At 38.3% G+C, this 19,428-nt stretch overlaps 1 protein-coding gene across 1 annotated transcript; it reads right to left on the reverse strand.

Moving 5' to 3' along the window:
* Window positions 1-88: 88 nt before the first annotated feature.
* Window positions 89-2,154, reverse strand: LOC113303698 (small ubiquitin-related modifier 1-like). Its single transcript, XM_026552759.1, has 3 exons — window positions 1,930-2,154; window positions 559-708; window positions 89-473 (listed from the first exon to the last, which is right to left on the reverse strand). The coding sequence occupies exons 1-3, from the start codon at window positions 2,017-2,019 to the stop codon at window positions 408-410; spliced, it is 306 nt and encodes a 101-aa protein (XP_026408544.1). The 5' UTR covers window positions 2,020-2,154; the 3' UTR covers window positions 89-407.
* Window positions 2,155-19,428: the final 17,274 nt, after the last annotated feature.

Raw genomic sequence — 19,428 nt, forward strand, 5'->3', positions numbered from 1 at the left:
ACAGCAAAACTGCAAATACTTGGGACTTGTTTTAACAACATCTACCAGGGTGGGGATGGCAATTCAGAACTGCAGCTATAATAGTAGATAAAAAGAAAAAGAAATCTATAAACGAACTGCTAAAAAAGAAATCTATGAACAGTGATGAGGATATGACTGCTTCATAAATCTAAAACACTAATTTGTAAATCCAAGAAAAGAGAGATTGCATACATTCTAATACATTTAGGGGAACCAGCATTTGCCCAATCCAGGTATTATATAGTCTGTCAGGGCCACAATCTGATGTTAAAGACAAGGAAAATATTTCTCATAATCCTACATATATAATTCTATCTCCGAACCTAGTAGAGCCATCGAGGTACGACTTTCAGCTTCGCTCTTCTTTTTTACAGATACAGTCGGAACTAGAAAGGGCTGCCACCAGTTTGGTGCAGCATAGCATCAATTTCATCCCCATCCTCCATTTCAAGCTGTAAAGTGTGAGATAGAATTAGAAACTAATCAAAAGAATAATGTTATATCAAAGAGAGGGAGAGAGATAGGGAGAGAGAGTACTTCATCGGGAGTCTGCTCCCCTCGGAGACGGCGGCCATCAAAGAGAAAGGCAATTGAGTTAAAATCCACAGACTGACGATCACAGTAAGCATTCATGAGCTTCCTCAATTGAGTGCTTCTCTTGATCCTGAAAAACACTTCATTCCCATCCTACAAAACAAAAACAGCAATAAAAACTTGGGTATTTAGAATGCAAGTAAGAACAAAAATATGATCTACAAAACAAAAACAGCAATAAAGACTTGGGTATTTAGAATGCAAGTAAGAACAAAAATATGATGGATGTTTTAGTAAAAAAATCAATTGCAAAGTCTATAAACTCGACCTGCTGTTTCAAATGATCAAAAACAACAACTAAAAGAGACATAACTTTGCTGCTATCATTAACTTATTAGTTTGATCTTTTTCACTCTAGATGCAAGTTTTCCTCTAACCACATCTAAATATCAGTGTCAAACATAGGGTACAGTTGTATGCTGTCCCATTTCTCAGCAGATTTCACCACACCGGAAAGGGTACATTCCCTTTTAGTAGAGTAAGCAACTCATTTAGTTAACCACCTAATATGGGTAAATATAACATGGAAAAAATGAAAAAAAAAAGAAACCATTAAATTGTACCCACAAAAACCTACAATTACCAATTGGCATAAGCAACACTTAAAAGAGAAAAATTGCAGAGTGAAAACCATTAAGTTACTCTCTGTTATAGAAAGATTATGTTGCTTTTAAAGTAAAGAAAAAATAAATACATTATGTTGGAGTTCCCTGTTCCAAAACATGCTAGTGACGAGAAATCAAGGCCAAAAGTAAACACAAAGGATAGCATACAAGTGTAATTTGGATATACTGACAATAAATAAACTAAAAGCAACAACTAGAAAGCAATTTCTCAATTCAAAGTTCAAACACCTCCAATGAAGATAACAAAAGTACAACAACTACTACACAATCTATATCAATACCAAAATATATCATAAAACAAAGGAGCACCCAAGAACCTTGTGGATCCACCTTAAACGTTTCATACAGTAGCGCTACAACCCATTCAACAGACCGGATATAGTAGTAGCTAGTCTCTTTAAGTTATAAAAGTAAAATTAATCTAAAAACCCCATTAACCAGAAACAATCAAAAACCAGTAAACCCTAGATATCCGTACAACCCAACTTGGACTACACCCATAACTACAAGCAAAAACCAACTAGGTAATCAAACTTCAGAAACCCTAAATCATCATGAAATTAAAATAGAAAATAGAAAAATAGGCTAAAATATGTAGACAGAAAAACCCTAAAAATCATCCAACATAGCAGTAGAAACAGGATCAAAAACACAGAATGGGAGAAGAAGACGACGGAGAAATACAGACCTGTCCCTTGACCTTAAGGTTGATGTGTGCTCCTCCAGCGGCATCATTGGGTTTCTTCTCTTCCTCTTGTTGGTTTGTAACACCTGACATTTTTAGGGTTTATCCTTCTTCTCACAGATACAAAACTTTCCTTTAGGATTCTTCTTCCCACTGGTTTACTGCTGCAGCACCAACAAAACCAAGGAAGAATAAAAAGAAAAATAATTAAGTCACAGCTTTTTCCTAGGGAACAAAAAGGGCTTTTAAACATGAGCTTCTTCTTCCATTGAGATGATCTAACGGTCTGTATCTCATCAAATATTTGTCGTTTAGTGTATCGAAGCGTCTACGCTGACTGAGATAATATTGCGGTTTCCGATGCATCTTATTGTGCGTCGAAGCATCCTTGTTGGGCTTTATTCGAGTCTTTCAATGTCTGGGCCAGATACTTTGTGAAGAAGTTTACGGCCTGGTAATTTTATTCGTATGGCTGTTAAACAAAGAACCCTAATTTAGAACGATTTTTTGGGACCATGGTCTTTTTGGGACCATGGTTTTATTTTGGGTAAAGACATCAAAAGTAATTCTAGATCATCCCATATCTAGTTATTTATTTAATACCTAATCTATCCTCTTAATTAATTTAGATTATGATTAGTGAAATAATTTAGTTAAAAACAATTAGTGAGATTAAATTAAAAGATGGGTTTATTATTAGTTGAGTAGAATTATTGTGAGAGTAGAGTTAGAGAAGATGAAGGAGAAAAACATGGAAAATAAAAAAATTCCAGTTCACCCCCTTTGAGTATTCAAGTGATGAATACTCATCTGATTCTTCATCTCCATTCTCTCCTAGAATATTTGTTAATCTTCAAAATGATCCGGATTTGGCTTATTTCTTAGATGGTGATTGTATTCTTCCCCAAAATGAAACTCAAGATGAAAATGATGGATTTTATCAACCACAACCAGAGGAAGAGTATTTGGGTGAACATGTATGCTCCAAACATAGATAATGTATGTTGAATTGGTAAAAACTTCCCAAAAATGTAAAATTTTGAACTGGATTTTGCACAGTTCGGTTACATTATATGAAGAACATGTAACCGAACTGTTCTGAAGGTGTAGTTCGGTTGCCTTGTGAGATGAATAAGTAACCGAACTTATTTGAAGATGTAGTTCAGTTACTTTATCCAAACACGCAGGTTACCGAACTCCACATTAATGGAAGTTCTGAGATGCAGTGTTATGTTCGGTTGGTTCGCAACTAACCGAACTTTACGTAAAAATAAAGTTTAACTAAATGTATACAGTTCGGTTGGTTCGCAAACGGCATGTACCAACTATCTAACCGAACTATGTTTAATAAGTTCGGTTGTTTCGCAAACTTGAACCTAACAGCATAACCAATCAAACTTAACAAACAAAAAAAATCTGAAGTTCCAGTGTCTAGTTCGGTTATCTACATAAAATACAAAGTAACCGAACTCTGTTCCTTTTATTAGTTCGGTTGTTGCGATAAAATTCACATGTTACCGAACTCGGTTCCTTTTATTTTTTCGGTTGTTTTGCAACTTGCTTAACCAACCGAACAATGAGTTCGGTTTCCCCGATAAAATTATTATGTGGCCGAACTTATTTGTGATTGCATTGATGTTGTTACATTTCTTGTAGATGGAATCACAACCTATACCAATGCATGATCAACCTTCTCCGATTGGTATGTTGTTCGAAGATACATCTACTCACTATGCGAATGAGTTGGTATTTGACTTACCTATTGATGCGAAGAATTGGGCTAGAGAACATGCCAAGAGAGTCAATTGTGTCTTGGTTTTGAATGAAAAAGAAAGCAACACTCGTTTTGAAATGGTTTGTGAGAGAAGTGGAGATCCCGATGTTAGTCACAAGAGGAAGGGTTATGAGTATAAAGGAAAGACGACGAGGAAGAACACAACGTGCTCAAAGAAAATCAAATGTCTATTCAAGCTAGTATTTAGCAAGAGCAAATTAATGACGAAATGGTTACACCGTATTTTTTTGTAGGTCACTGAACTGTTCAGTTCGGTGACATGTCGTTTTTTCCTTGTTAAACGAACCTGACTCTGGATGTTTTGGCATGTTTTAATTTTTGTTCAACCCTTGAGTTCGGTTACACTGGACATTTGCGATATAACCGAACTGTAAATTTTCGATCAAGCCGAACTACTTGTGTTGAATCCAAAATTTTAATTTAAGCATGACTGTAACAACAACAACATAAGACCAAATTATGAAATTCATTTAGTAATCCATATAACTAAATGTTGGAAGCAAACATAAGAAAACAAACTACCAAATCCGCAAAACAAAAGTCTTCCAAACATAAGGAAACAAACTACCAAATCAGCATAACAAAAGTCTTCCAAACATAAGGAAACAAACTACCAAATCCGCAATAAAAAAGTCTTCCAAACATAAGAAAACAAAATACTAATTGTTGCAATCACTCATTTACCATGACTACTACGGGAAACTTTTCTACTCTTGCGTTTAGGAGCTTTAGGTCGTCCTTCGTCACTAGGAGTGTCATCTCCACTGCTTTGTTGTTGAACCATCCGACTTGAACCTTCCCCTTGTTGGCGACTCCTTTTCAACGACATGGTCTGGCTTGGATCAACCTGGCTTGTATCGACAAGGTCGGGATTAAAAACATTAGTTATTTGGTTGTAGAGGTATGTTTGTTCTCGAGTGTCCATCGGCTCTCCACTCCGGATTTTTGCCATCAATTTCTTCAACAATTTAGCACTTGCCTTCACCTTTTCTCATCAAAAACATAAGTCACTATTATTTTTCAATAATTTATAACATTTTGAAAAACAAAAATAAGAGTAAATATCTTACCGCCGAATTCCACAATATCAAGGCCTCATCACCACACATAAGGGTAGGCTTCATAATCTTCTGATCCTCTTTCTCCATTGCCGTCGCTTTTGCTTTATCATCACGGGCTTGTTGGACACTGTTTATTACACGAGGATGAGAAAAATGTTCATACCATTCCATATATCCATCGTCAGCGGCATTTGGCTCATCAAACGAATCTTGTAACTCTTCGACTGGAACAAGATAATCCCCAAAGTTCTTCCAGTGGTCCACTGATGGAGCAGGATCGTATTTGGGGATCAAATTCTTCTCGCTGTTCTTAGTTCCGGCCTTCTTTACCTTGAAGTTTTCAACTTGTGGGACACTTTGGACACAAGAAAGTTGTCTAAGTACTCTTCGAGGATTATACATTGTACAACCCCCGGGATGAAACAACGGTCCATTATAACCCGCAACAGGTGAGAAATTAATAACATCAACATCCTCCTCGTCTTCATCTGATGCAATGCTGTAAGGATGGAAAACCACATCTTCCACTGTTAACTTATCCAATGTCTCCCTCAACTCCAACACCTTTTTTTCCTTATTCTTTTCCCGTGAGTTCAAAAATTCATATTTACCAGCTGTAGGCTTCCCATAAGGCCAAGGAGTGCGAGAATTAGACAATTGCAGTTTAGGGAAGTGGTCGTACACCCAAACCTATGAGAAGAGGCAAAAATAATACATTCGCAATATGATTAGTAACAATACACATTCATTCACTTATATATTCAAACACACAAACGATAATTTAACTGGGTAGTTGAACAAGGGTGTATAAGCCTCCAAAATATAGACTCCTAAGCCTCGAAGCTTTTCTGAGTTCCACTTGAACGAATGAAAGAACCGCAATGCCCCAAGAGTAGTTGTTCACCTCATCCAAGGGGTCCAATAGCTGGAGATAATGAGCATTTACCACGTGGCCTGAAGTTTCAGGGAAGAAGATGGTTCCAAGTTAATATAACAAATAAGCAGTCACATGGTGCTTAGTCTTCTCCTCTGTCATCACCAACTTTCCTTGAGCAACCAAATCTTTCTTCCCTGAAAACTCATCAAACAAGGTTTTGAGCTTGATCTTTTTCAATTTCTTCTTGTACTTGCGGTCTTCCTCAAACTCATTATACTCATCACCTTGCTTAGGCTCTTTGTTAGCTCGCCTAAACTCACATTGTGCCTTTTTATCGCTCCATCCTAGACACCTTTCGACTAGTTTTTCAAGAACTTCATAACTCATCGAGGGATCGTAGCCATCTCGAACACTTGTTCATGTAATTGGTAGGGTTGTGATTCTAAAACAATCATCCGGAGTTATTGCCATCTCACCAAAAGGTAGATGAAAGGAATCCCTTTCTGGATAAGACCTCTCGGCAAATGCAGTAACAGTGATAGCATCAAATTTTTGGTGCGCATGTTGTATCCCGTTCCATAGTACACAATCAAATGCTGCCAGGCGGACCTCATCACACTCATTTTCTATATTTCATACCTTGTTCTTTTGACGTTTCAAAACACGAACAACATTTTTATGATCCTAAAAAAACAACATCATATCTTATATACTAATATATATATAGAAAAGAACAATATATGTCAAAATATAATAAAATGACTGAGAAATCTAAATCTTGGTGGTTAAGATTGAACCATACCTTTGTTGCAAAGATCTTGGCAGCCCATGAGTTTTTGTAGCCCATCAATACCTCCCCGCCATCTCTTGGAGTACCATATGTTGGATTCTTTGGCGGAAAACACAAATCCTTATGAGGAATGTACGAATATCTAGCACAAGGCTTTTTAGGCGCCTTTCTAGGTCTCTTTACCACTATGTCTGCTTGTTCCTCTTCTTCTTCCTCTTCCTCTTCATCCGAGCCCTCCTCTGATTCATCATCATCCTTATCTCCATCCTTGTCTCCGCCTTCCTCATATTTTTCACCCTCATCATCGCCACCCTCATTTCCTCCTCCTCGAGCTAGTTCATCTTCTCCACCTTGATTATGTTCTTGACTGCTCATCTCTTCCACGATCTCTTCATTAACTTGTTGGATTACGTTGTCAACATTATCTCTATTGACACCATCTTGGATGACAACACCGGGTAATGACCCACCTCCATACTTAGCATTTTTGGTTCCACGCTTATCGGCACCTAAGTGTTTTGGGCCTCTAGGCGTGGGAGTTCTCAAATCTTCCGGTAATGGTTGGTTAGATTTCTTACCTTTGCCACTAAACAAAAAAATAAAAGAAATAAGGAATAATTCACGAAAAAAAAAACCAACTCAAGAAAAAAAAATCGTGTTCCAGGGTAGAGTTCGGTTACTCAATTATTTTTTCGAGAAAACCTAACTCCACATATATATGTAAATAGCCAAGAGTTCGGTTTGTCAATGTTTTTTTGCGAACAAACCGAACATATTGGAACAAGTTCGGTTATATGGGTACTAAACATATAGGGAAAAAAAGAACAGTTCGGTTACATGGCCATTTTTTTTTTGTAATAAGGGTACAGTCGGTTACATGGCAGTTTTAAACATTTATGCGAAACAACCGAACAAAGGTGCTAGAGTTCGGTAGTGTGGGTACTAGAAATTTTGGGAAAAATCAAACAGTTTGGTTACATGGATTTTTTTCCTATTTTTGGTAATATGCTATAGTTCGGTTACATGGCAGTTCAACAATTTTTTTGCGAAACAACCTAACTCACGAGTTCGGCAACCTAGTTTTCAATCCTATAAAACGAATTGTTCTTTGTGTTCTTCGTTTCATGGAGTTCGGTTAAGAAACTAGGGAAACAATAAAAGACGCTCTAACCGAACTAAACACTGTAACTTCAATTTGAACCCTATTTTGATGATTTCTAATCAATTGAATCAATGAAAATCAAATTAAAAGAAATGGGTTTCTCGGGAAATACCTGTGAATCAGTCCCATGGAAGAATCAGGCTTCTTACTGCGTCTATTATACTGGATTATGGATTCACTTGGCTCTTCCACTTCTTTATGAATCTCAAAATCACTTGGCTGATTTGCTAGATGTTCTAATGGGGGACCTGTTCTTGGGAGTCTTTTGGTTTTCTTTCGAAGAACCATTCTTATAGTCGATTGATTAATCGACGATGAAAATTTTATGATCGACGATTAATCGATGAAGATGACATTGAAATGGGGAAAAAGAGAAGAACAAGAGGGAGAATAGTTTTCTCCTCAAAACTGTTTTCTTTTTCTTTTTCCTTTTTTTGGGTGCGGCTAGGTTTAGTTTAGGTTTTGAATTAGGTTTAGGTTAGGTTTTGTTTTAGATTAAATTAGAGGCAGTTATTAAGTTAGGGTTAATTTTAATTAGGGTAAGGGCCAAATTAGTAATCTCATGATTTTAGGACATCCCTTAAAATTGTAGGGTAGGTGGCCTAATAGGACCATGGTCCCCCCAAAAAAACCATGGTCCCTAAAAAATCGTTTCCAATTTAAGGTATACACAAAACGCATAGAGCATTTGGCCCGTAATCCGTGGATTTAACTAGGACCAACCGTATTTTTGCGGATGGATGCCCGGACCGTTCGCTAATGGGTTGGACATGGATGAAATTTTTGAAATCTAACGGATGACAGATGGGGTCTGAAAGCAACCTTGAAAATTTGTTGGGCATCCATATCCGTTAAATTAAGGGGATTTAATTAGGGGTGGGACTTGGGTTGGGTCAACCCACCCAACCCACGCCAACCCGAACGTTGGGCGGGCATGGGAAATGTATTTTAACAGTTTGGGCAAGCTCGGGTACAATTTTAATAAACCCGAGTTAAACTTGGGAAAGCACGGGAACAAATATTTCGAACCCGAGCAACCCACTCAACCCGAGAAACTATAATATAATTATATAAACTATTTTTATAATTGGTAATTTTATCTATAAAGAGCAATTTTAGCTATTATCTTCAAACCTAATAATGAAAATATAAATCATATCTATCTCATTATTAATTCAATACCAAAAAAACTTATATTATTATCAATAATCATAAGTTATTTGAAAATTTATGCTAAATACAATAATTAAATCTTATAATTACTGAATGTTTTGATAATATTTCTTTAAAAAACTAACATAGAATATACTGAGTTGAGTGCTACTGTACACAAAAAGTGAAAATGAAAACATCGTTGGTGCATAGTTAAGTGAACCCCTGCAACTATCCACAATTTTTGTGTTGTAAAGTATTAGCATGGGTCAATCCGAGGAACCCGGGGAACCCGAGGAATATAATTTGGGTGGGACTTGGCAACACCTCCACGGGTTCCACGGGTTTCATGGGCAACCTGGGCAAAGGATTTGTACCTCGGGTCTTCCTCGGCCAAGCCTTCCAACCCGACCAACCAACCCAAGTCTCAACCTGATTTATATATAATTTTAGAAAATACTATAGATAAATTAGGAATTTTTAATATGTTTACTTGGGGTGTTGTCCATAGCACTTATATATTTGTATACATATACATATGTAGGATATGTAAGTTCTATAAGAAGTTATTTATGTTGGCTTTATTTCTTTATCATAAATTTTAACTAAAAAAAATCCATTGGATTATCTGCATCCAATCTGTTCATCCGTGTATTCATTTGGATGTGAATCCGTTGGATGTTGAATTGGATGCGGATGCTAAATTTGAAATCTGGAATGTATTGTGCGGATGAGGTGAAAACCGGCCCATGACACTTTTTTTTAAAAGCAACAAAGCTAGAATTAAAAATAACCAGCCCCACGATACTTACATAAATAGGCCAGGATCTAAGTAGGGATGCTCAGTGATAACCTTAGTATGTCGTAATAAGGGGTGTCAGATGGGTAGTTAAATTATTTCGGTATATTACGAAAATATCTTTCCACTAATATGAAAATAGGTAGCTGGCTCATCTGGTCATCCCCGTCCTCCAAAAGTTGATGCACTCCAGGTGGTCCCAGGTTCGAGTCCCCGATGGTGCAATATTACAGAAATTTTTCGATGGCGCAATATTACAGAAATTTGATATGGAAAGTAGAGTTAACTTGCCCCCCTCGCGACATAATCATCCCCACTATCCGCTTCGGTTCTCTAGGATGGTTCCTCATGGGGATCGCTGGTAGGCTAGCATGGCAACCTGTTCAACTAATGTGGTAGTACGTTGTTGGAGCTTAGCTTGTTAGGCTTCCAACTAGTTTATTGTAATAATACTCTTTATTTAAACCAAAAATCAAAATCAGTTTCATTTTTTCCTTCTTTTCCTTTTTCAGCGGAACTTCTCTTCCAAAGTCGTTGAATTTAATTTTTCATGGCCAAAAATTACCGTCGGTTCGTAAAACTTTGATCGTCATTAAACACAACCATACAATGATTCTCACCAAGCTTCTTGCAAAAGATAGACGTTTTAGTCCGCCAATTTAAAAACAAGAATAAGAAGAAGAAGAAAAATAAGGAGGAGGAGGACTCAAAACATAAATTGAAGCAAATTCAATCGAGTAAAGAGCCAACTCCTAAATTGTACATTAGAAGGTATGTCCCACAAACTCGTCTCTTATTTCCTTGCGTTTGATTGATACATTGAGTTCAAATTAGAAAAACTATGGGTTTTGGGAAGTTAAAGACTGAGGTTCGGCTAATAATTTGTTTATTATTCTTCATTTTGAAGGTGTTAATGAACAGTTCGTCTGAAAATTCGTTTATAAATGATATCAGAATTTTACAGTTCTTATTCATAAATGACACAATTTATGAAGTTCGGTTGATAATGTTTTTTAAATAATAGTCAAACTTTTCTCTGTTGCTAGAATTACAGAAGAGTTGTGAAGTTTGGATGATAATATTTTTCCAAAGAATAGCCGAACTTTCCTATGTTGCTAGCACTACACACAAGTTGTAAAGTTCAACTGCTAATATTTTTCCAAACAGTAGTCGAACTTTTCTCTGTTGAAAGCAGTATCCTGAAAGTTATAAGGTTCGACTCAAATTTTTTATTTCGAGAATCCAAACATTTTGATGTTGCTAAAAAATTTCAGCCGAACTTATATTTTTAGGAAAACCTTTTATGATTTTTAGCCTAATATTTGTAATTTGAAGTATTAGTTAAGTTTTCAACTTTGTCTTAGGAACAAACAAAGGTAAAGGTAAAAGGATGACCATGAAGGTACGTAACGTCTTATACTTCTAAAACTCTTGATCCTCGAGGAGGCGGCACCAAAAAATTGGAAGCAGGTAACATGGTAATTAACAAAGATGGCCCTTTAACTTCCTTGGTAATTCGTGAACCATCGGTTTATATAAAAAGAGATGAAGAGGTTGAGGGGAAAAAAAGAAGAAAAAAAAGGCGAAAGAAGAGGAGAATTAGGAGGGGCGGAGATGATAAAGACGCGAAGAATGATAATGAAGAAGAAGAAGAAGAACCACAACAACAACAACAACCCCAGGTAGAAAAGAAGCTTGTTACACCTAGGAAAACATGCTATCATAATCCAAGTGAGGATAATATAATACCTCCTCGGGGGACAACCAACCCTATGGTCTTCTAAAAGATATAGAAAAGGTGTTGATTGGTTACAAAAATTCTTCAAAAAATACAATCTATAAGACTCCTGATCACAAGTATGCGACCCGAGTGTTGAAACACCAGAGGGATGCACATTGGAATTTTTTCAGAGAGGTCCATGTGGTGGTGGCTTTAGCCCAAGCCTCTGGATTATGGCATGCAATTAACCATGGATATACAGAATGTGTTAAAGTGATAACCTTCACCTTTAGTGAGAGATGTTTTCCAGAGACATACACATTTCATCTTCTCTTCGGCTGGATGACAATCACTCCTGATAATGCGAAGTAGATTACTGGCTTTAAAGTGACTTTGGAAAGCGTGGATGTTGGTTTTATCAAATGACTTGGGAAGCGATGCACAAATTATCCAAAGAAAATCTTGGTTGGAGACCGAATTAGAGTTATGTTGGGTCGCTGAAGAGATGGAAAGTGAGGATGTTCATGTTAACAATAAGAAAGCAAAGAAGTTCAACAAGTTCAAGTTTACTAATTTGAAAAAGTATTTTGGGATGTAAAAGAGAAATTTGCAAAAGATGAGTTAGTAACAGACGAGGACAAAGTCAAGCAAACTGCAACTGCGTATTTGTCATATACTCTTGGCAGGGATACGTTTCCCGAACTTACTGGAAGCAAGGTGAATGCTCAATATCTTCAATTTTTAAGGGTTTTTGATACCGTTAACAAGTACAAATATTGGGGCAATTTCACTCTGTTGGATGTAATGATACTAAAATATGACAACCAACCTTGATATACCAACACTTGGTGGGTTCAACCGAGCAATGATTTAATATAGACCTTTATTCAACAAGTAGTTTCGATACAAACTTTTCTATGCTATAATATCCATCGATTTATGTCAAGGTTATCCTAAATTTTTGAGTCATAAATGTTCATGGTAGAAGGAAAACATTGACTTGGTAGTTTTTCATGTCCTTGTCTATTGCTCAGAGTATCAAAATCTTTTCATTTTATCTTTGGCGTACATCATCTTGAGCATCTTCATTTTCATATATAGCATTCTCATGACCTACAATATGAATCCTTTTATTCCCTGTTGATGGGTTTCTAACGATAAACTTATCAAGGGCTCCTAATTGAGATTGTACTATTGCATCCCTTTTTTCTTTCCATTTAAGTCCAGAAGATGCATTTTGTAAGTTAACCAAGATTATACTTGGAATCAAAAATCCAATGCAGTATTAGTGATAAAATCAAGTGTTTACTTTTTGATAATTCAAGGGAGATCCAAGAAAGTCTACCCTCTTGCATGAAGATATGTCGAATCCACTAGTAATTAGTTCACAAACTCTCAACAAGTCACCAAGAATGAAGAACTATTGTCATTTACGTATTCCCAATCCACCAAACAAACAAAACACTTGCTAGGATTTAATAGAAAACTACGACAAAAGTATACACTATCGAAGTTGAAACACACTAGATGTCAGAAGCAAGCAAGAATTCAAAATCAATTATCACGCTAGGCAAACCATTAAAAAAATACCTGATATGTCCCTACAAAAAGAATTCAATTATTCAAAGTTGATAACCTATTTTTGCCATATCCAGTCAATGTTAATCAAATTTCTTACTTAAAAAAATGGATTAAAGTATAATAGTAACAAGAAGTTCATTCCATAAGAGGGCAAGTAGCATATATAGGAAGAAGAAGTTTGGTGAAGGAATAAAATCACTACACATGTGTTTGTGGGTGAAAAATGTTTCTGCTGATTTTGGTAAATTTGGGTGTGTGGATGAGAAACGAGTCTAAACCCTAAAAAATGCACTGCACGGGAGTACTTTTGATTCGAGAGATCAATCTGTACAATCCTGGCCTAAACCAAGAAATGACCGTTCCAAGCTTGCTTCGGTCACAAAGCGAAGGAGAAGGGCTGGTCTTAGGAAGAGAAGCGAAGAGAGTGTTGAGACCAGAATGGTTAATTCTAAAGATGTGGCTTGTTTTATGACTTGTATCAAAAAGTGGAACTGGCTTGCAGAGTGAAAAGCTACTAGTTCTTGGTGATTTCTGGATACTATGTTGTTGCCGACCAAAAACTTGTTGTTTGGTGGAAATAGGTGAAGCCTATTTATACAAGTCATATTGAAACGTACTCTGGTCTCGTAGGAAGTGGGAACGATTGGGTGATGGAAGAGTGGAGCAACGTATAACCGTCATAAAACCATGCTTCCGTGATGAAGGAAGTGGATCTATTTACACCCGTTATTTCTTGCCGCCACTAATTGTCCCACTTCATGACACTTTCTTATAACGGGCGTATTGCACGCCGCACGCTGTAAACCGCCAGACCAATACCCTGATGAGTATCCCCCAGTTTGTGACATGTTTGATGTCTCGAGTGCTTTCGTGGAAAACATGTAGCACTTTGCTACGTGCGGCAAGCCAAAGTCAAGAGTCTTGCTGCAGGAAAATAGCATGTGATGCTATTAGGCACGTCTTGGCTGGTCGCCTAAAACTTTCCACAAGTCCGTCAGTTCGGTGGAAAACTTGGATGGCTAAGATCGCATCTCATGAGGAAGGGTATCCGTTGATTATGGCTACCTTCTGTTGGTGCCTGGTAATGGCACAGTGGCGTTTTGGTGTATGCCAGTGGCACTGCGGCATGACTGGTATAGCTCGTGCATGCCAGTGGCACGGTGGTACACAGTTTTTTGACAAAATTTCCACGTACGGTTTTCTTCAAAGTAGTAACTTTTCTGCTTTGCTCCGTTGTAGTTGTTAGAGCATTGCTCGGTCAACCTCGCATGCGTTGCTATCTCAAGCATGTTTGTCAATGTTAGTGATCATCACTATGAGTCTTGATTTATAGCCTACATAGCTAAGTCTCGGACTAGGATAGAAAAGTGTAATTGAGCTCAAGGACTTCATGGCGATTCATCATACAACGACGAAGATCTATACAAGGAACTGTGGAACTTCATCAACAAAAAGGTATGTGGAGACTTGAACTTATCTATCACTCAAAAGTCTATCTATTCTATCTCCTACTTATTATGAGACAAAAGTCGTATGCTATATAGACTAGATCATACACACTTGACATTTCGAGCTGAGCATTCATTGCTTATCTTTTATCTCGAAATCGTATGCTGGTAAAGCGTTTCGCTTTGATCAAGTTTATCTTCACCTAGTGACGAAAGTCATGAAAAGTTTCAATCACTTTGAGAATTGCTCTGACGTGAATCGGTCTGTGAATAACGGCTACATAGCGTCCTCTGAGAATGTCTCAATGATTGAAATGAGAGTTTAGATTACATAACCATGTATTCCTTGACCGAAGTTTTTGAACTTTGTTGATCAAGAGAAATCGGGAGGATTGTGGAATTGGCTTGCCAAGTCCGCGAACCTAGTCCGCAGACTCAGTCCGTGAACTGTCGAAAATTCTCGACCGAGAATTTCTGCTAGATTTTCCAAAACTCGTTTGTGTGCTAAGTCCGCGAACTGGCGGAAGTTCTCTTTCCGAGAATCTCTGATGAGTTTAGAAAACTCAACCGATTAACTTAAGTCCGCGAACTTGTTTATGAGCTTAAGTGGTTATGATCTAAAGATGTGTTCTGAACATGAAACTTAAATTACTAAGGAATGCTTTATGCAAATCGTGGCTATAAATTTCATGAGCCGATTCAATCGAATCGAATCATCTTTGTTTCAATTCTGTCTTGTGTAGTTACATAAGATCTCATAGCAATTGAACAACTCTCTAACTAGTTCATTTGAGTCAATTGAACTAGTTATGATGAAGAAGAACAAGGTTGATATGAAATGCTCATATGGTTAATCTTTTGGGTTACTATATTGAACCAACATACACGTACACGTTTGGGAAAGGTTTTCACGAACCCAGTAAACGTATACCCGAGTGTATGTGACAAGCTAAGTTTTCGATCTAACGGTTGAGAAATATTAGCTTGAATCTAAATCAGGTTTTCATCTAACGGTGAATATGGATTGCTTTGTAACTAAGGCAAAACCTTGATTTGAAGGCTATATAAAGGAAACATCTAGCATTGAGCAAACCTAATCCCCACACGTATGTGTGCTCCTAGTGCGCTCGCTAGAGTCGATCACCATTAATCTTTGATTTTCTTCTCTAAAATCAGGTTAACGACTTAAAGAATTCATTGGGATTGTGAAGCCAGACCGATACTACTTTTATCGTAGTTGTGTGATCTGATCTTGCATCTTCTATCGTACGAGTACAATCGATTGATTGGCTTGAGATCGTGAGAGTTCTCAGATAGGAAAGATAAAGAAGTCACAAACATCTTCGTCTCACTGTTTGTGATTCCTCGACAATCCGCTTGTGTAGTCAGGAAGGATTGTAGAGAGGTGATTGATTAATCTAGGTTGTTCTTCGGGAATATAAGACCGGATTATCAATTGGTTCCTGTTACCTTGATTTTATATCTAAAGACAGAACAAAACCTAGGGTTTATCTGTGGGAGACAAATTTATCCTTCGATAAACTTTTCTGTGTGAGACAGATCTATTTATTATCAAGTCTGTGATTTTGGGTTACAACAACTCTTGGTTGTGGGTGAGATCAGCTAAGGGAATCAAGTGTGCAGTATCCTGCTGGGATCAGAGGCGTAGGAGTAAAACTGTACCTTGTATCAATGGGAGATTGATAGGGGTTCAACTATAGTCCAATCCGAAGTTAGTTTGCAGTAGGCTAGTGTCTGTAGCGGCTTAATACAGTGTATATTCAATCTGGACTAGGTCCCGGGGTTTTTCTGCATTTGCGGTTTCCTCGTTAACAAAATTTCTGGTGTGTCTGTGTTATTTCTTTTCCGCATTATATTTTATATAATTGAAATAATACAGGTTGTACGTTCGTGATCATCAATTGGAAATCCAACCTTTGGTTGTTGATTGATCCTTGGACATTGGTCTTTGGTACCGTCCACGTATTCCTTGTGTTTTGATTAGGACTCACTGATTTCCATTAGCTCGAGTAATATCAAAAACAAGCGCGAGATATTAACTCCTTGAGATACTTTTATCTAGATTGAGTCTGACTGTCTAGTTGATTCTCTAGCAAAGTATTTCGGAATTAGTCCATACAGATTGCTAATCAAATTATTGGGTGGTGTTGTTAGACCCCCGCTTTTTCAGTAGTTACTTCGAAAGTAAAAGTAGCGTAAGGAATTCTACTAAGATGTCACCTGAAAGCAGTTCTGCCGCCGCATCGAGAAATTCTAACAACTCCAAGCGAAACACAGATGATGAGTTCTTTACGAAATCCGCTACAATAACGAGGACCCATCCCAAATTCATGGCAACTCTCCTTACTGGTTCAGAGAATGATGGAGAAGTCCAATCAGTCTATCCAGGGCGTATAATGAGATTTTGCCTTCAGAAGAAAGAGTATACGGCTTCTCCCATGGACTTCAAAATATGCCATAGTCCATTGCGTTCTTACGATAAATGGATGAAATTCATGATAGCCCAAAACCATGTAAAGGCTAGTCTGATCGGGACGCAAATCATGAATGCTATTATGCCGTCTGCCACACTTCAAATCAGAAAGGATGTTGCAGGTTTGATTACTTTCATCTCTAGATGGTGTCCGGAAACTCACACAACTATATGTAGATGGGGTGAGATGACCATTACTTTGGAAAGCGTAGCCGTTCTGTTGAGTCTTCCAATAGTATGGAATCTTGACGTCGTTTTGTCTAAGGAAGAGGAAGAAATGCATGCTACTTTGGTCACGGAATCAACAGAATATGTTCGGAAGCATTATGAAGAAAAGTGTTTCTATAACTGGTGGGTGTCCGAATGGTTTCCTGATGAGCCAGAGCCGGATCAGGTGCTAGATGATACACTCCATGTTGCTGCATTTTTAGCTCTATGGTTATCCAGGGACATTTTTTATGATGGCTCTGTCAAGAAGGAGATAAGGTAGAAGCTCATCAAATTAGCGAAAGGCGTTGCTCTTCCCATTGGCAGTTTGTTCCTTGGCTCTTTGTACACCCATCTGGATCAATTAACAACAGACATGTACGTCTCTGATGGGTATATGAATATAAACTGGTATGTCCATGCATGTCGCCTTTCTCCAAGCATGGTTGTGGGAGCATTTCAAAGATTACGCTCCTAAACCGAGAACCTCATTTCCTGATACACATGGCGGCTCCAGGATACTCCGTTGGTTGGAGAAGCGTCCAAAACCTGGCTCAAAGCTTATTGATTTTTTTGACAACGCGCATAGAGTTGACTTTCGTCATTGGTCTCCAGCCCACACATCTATAGTTCAGCCGAGCACTTTTGCTTCTGCATCGAACATGACGTTGCATTCTGCCGAAGAGAACATGAGTATTGGAGAAACCGTGTTTATGTGAAGCTGCATTCCTGGATATGCTTGTGAAGTGGTTCCTTACAACATTGACCGGGCCGCTCGTCATATGGGTTTTGATCAGGGGATTCCGTTTCGTCGTCCATTCACGGCTCCAAAAGAACTGTTGCCAGCCGTCTTCAATAGCCGTGTCTTCGCGCCCCATAAAAGCCTCCCTTTTCTGCTCCCAGAATGAAGACTAGTGACAACACCCAAATATAGTGTTTTCTGGCAGGAAGAGTTCCTTGCTATTCATCGATTTTTGCAAGCTGTTGTGACAGTTCCACGCGGCAAACCTTCTCCCAAAGCTATGGAAAATCACGAATTGTTGTGGTCGCCTTCTTCGGGTAAGCGGAAATCTGACAGTCCTCAGGAAAAGGAGCGAAGGTCGAAAGTCGTGCGGGCGGCATCCGATCGGCTTCGACGGCCCTTGTGACTCTTAGTTCTTCCAACATGCAAGTATGTATGATTTTCTTCCTGATTTGGTCGTCTTGCATAAATATTATGAAATGTTGCCACTGAACATCTCCTCCCTTTTGACTCAGGGTCTCAACAAGATAAACGCCTTCAACAGACTTGCACGTGGCCAAAAGGTGGCGCCTTCTGAAGAAAAGTCTGGCGATACTGAGCCTCTCAGCAGTGAAGATGAAGATGAAAAAGAAGAAAGCTCAGAGTCTGACGGTGATGGGAAAAGTACTTCAGAGCGCAGCAGCGAGTTTTCTTCCAATCCCAGTGGGCCCTCAGAATAAATGCTCAATTGGTGATATTTATAGGAAGAGGCTGCTTCTGAAAATAACTCTGAGATGGAGATCCACGACAATGAAGATGTAACGGTGTCTCCAATCATGGAAACCGTAACCGCTGGTAATCTGGAGGTGGAGGTTGATCATCATGAAGATGTTGTCGTGTCTCCAATGGCGGAAAACGTTGTCGTGATGACGGGCGTGATTGTTCCTAGAGAATCTTTGCTAGTCGCACATACAGCTGCAGGTATCGTTTTCAATCCTCCATTTGAGGCTCCTTTTGAGGGTCACGTGTTGATTGGAGGATTCAGTGTGCCAGCGAAGTATGCAGAGCTATATACCAAGATATGGAAAAGGTATGGGAACATCGCCACGACCAGGAAGGTTGATAGTCGCTTTGCATTGGTTAAGCGCGTGGAGGAAACCTTATCTTCAATCCATGACATGTGCAGCGTGACTGGACACACTGTTTCTGGAGATGTAGTCAAAAGCTGGGAATTCCATAAGGATATGCGTGTGAACTTTGAGTTTAACCCTTCCTAGTTCTGTGAAGGATTTTCCAAAATCCAAAAGTTGCAGACTGAAATGGATGGAGTCCCTTCTGCGGATTTTATTAACCAGCATGAGGCGGAAGTCGAGAGATTATCCCAGGAGTTAAAGTTGAAGCATGATGCTGATAGGTGTTGTAAACACCTTGATTTTATATCTATGTTTATGCTTTCTTTACTAGTTTTCTTGTAAAATATGTATCTTATGTTTCGTTTTGAGTTACTAGGTGCTTCGGAGTCATTATGAGCAAAAGAAGGAAAAAATGTCCATTTGGAGCGTAAAGGAGCATTTCATGCGCAAGTGCCAGTGGAAGCACAATGGAGGAAAAGAAGACAACCACTACAGCTTAGTCTAAAGAAGCATGGAGCAGAGAACTTCGGTGTTCCTTATCTAATGAGCCTAGAGTCACCCT

The sequence above is a fragment of the Papaver somniferum genome, chromosome 1, assembly GCF_003573695.1.
Source record: "Papaver somniferum cultivar HN1 chromosome 1, ASM357369v1, whole genome shotgun sequence".
Classification (NCBI taxonomy): Eukaryota; Viridiplantae; Streptophyta; class Magnoliopsida; order Ranunculales; family Papaveraceae; genus Papaver; species Papaver somniferum.

Bases quoted from the DNA above. Each gene is read 5' to 3' on its own strand.
- LOC113303698 (XM_026552759.1), bottom strand. From the start codon at position 2,019: ATGTCAGGTGTTACAAACCAACAAGAGGAAGAGAAGAAACCCAATGAT. The intron at 709-1,929 runs GTCTGTATTTCT...TTTGTTTTGTAG, and splicing joins ACCTTAAGGTCAAGGGACAG to GATGGGAATGAAGTGTTTTT. The intron at 474-558 runs GTACTCTCTCTC...CACACTTTACAG, and splicing joins GGGAGCAGACTCCCGATGAA to CTTGAAATGGAGGATGGGGA.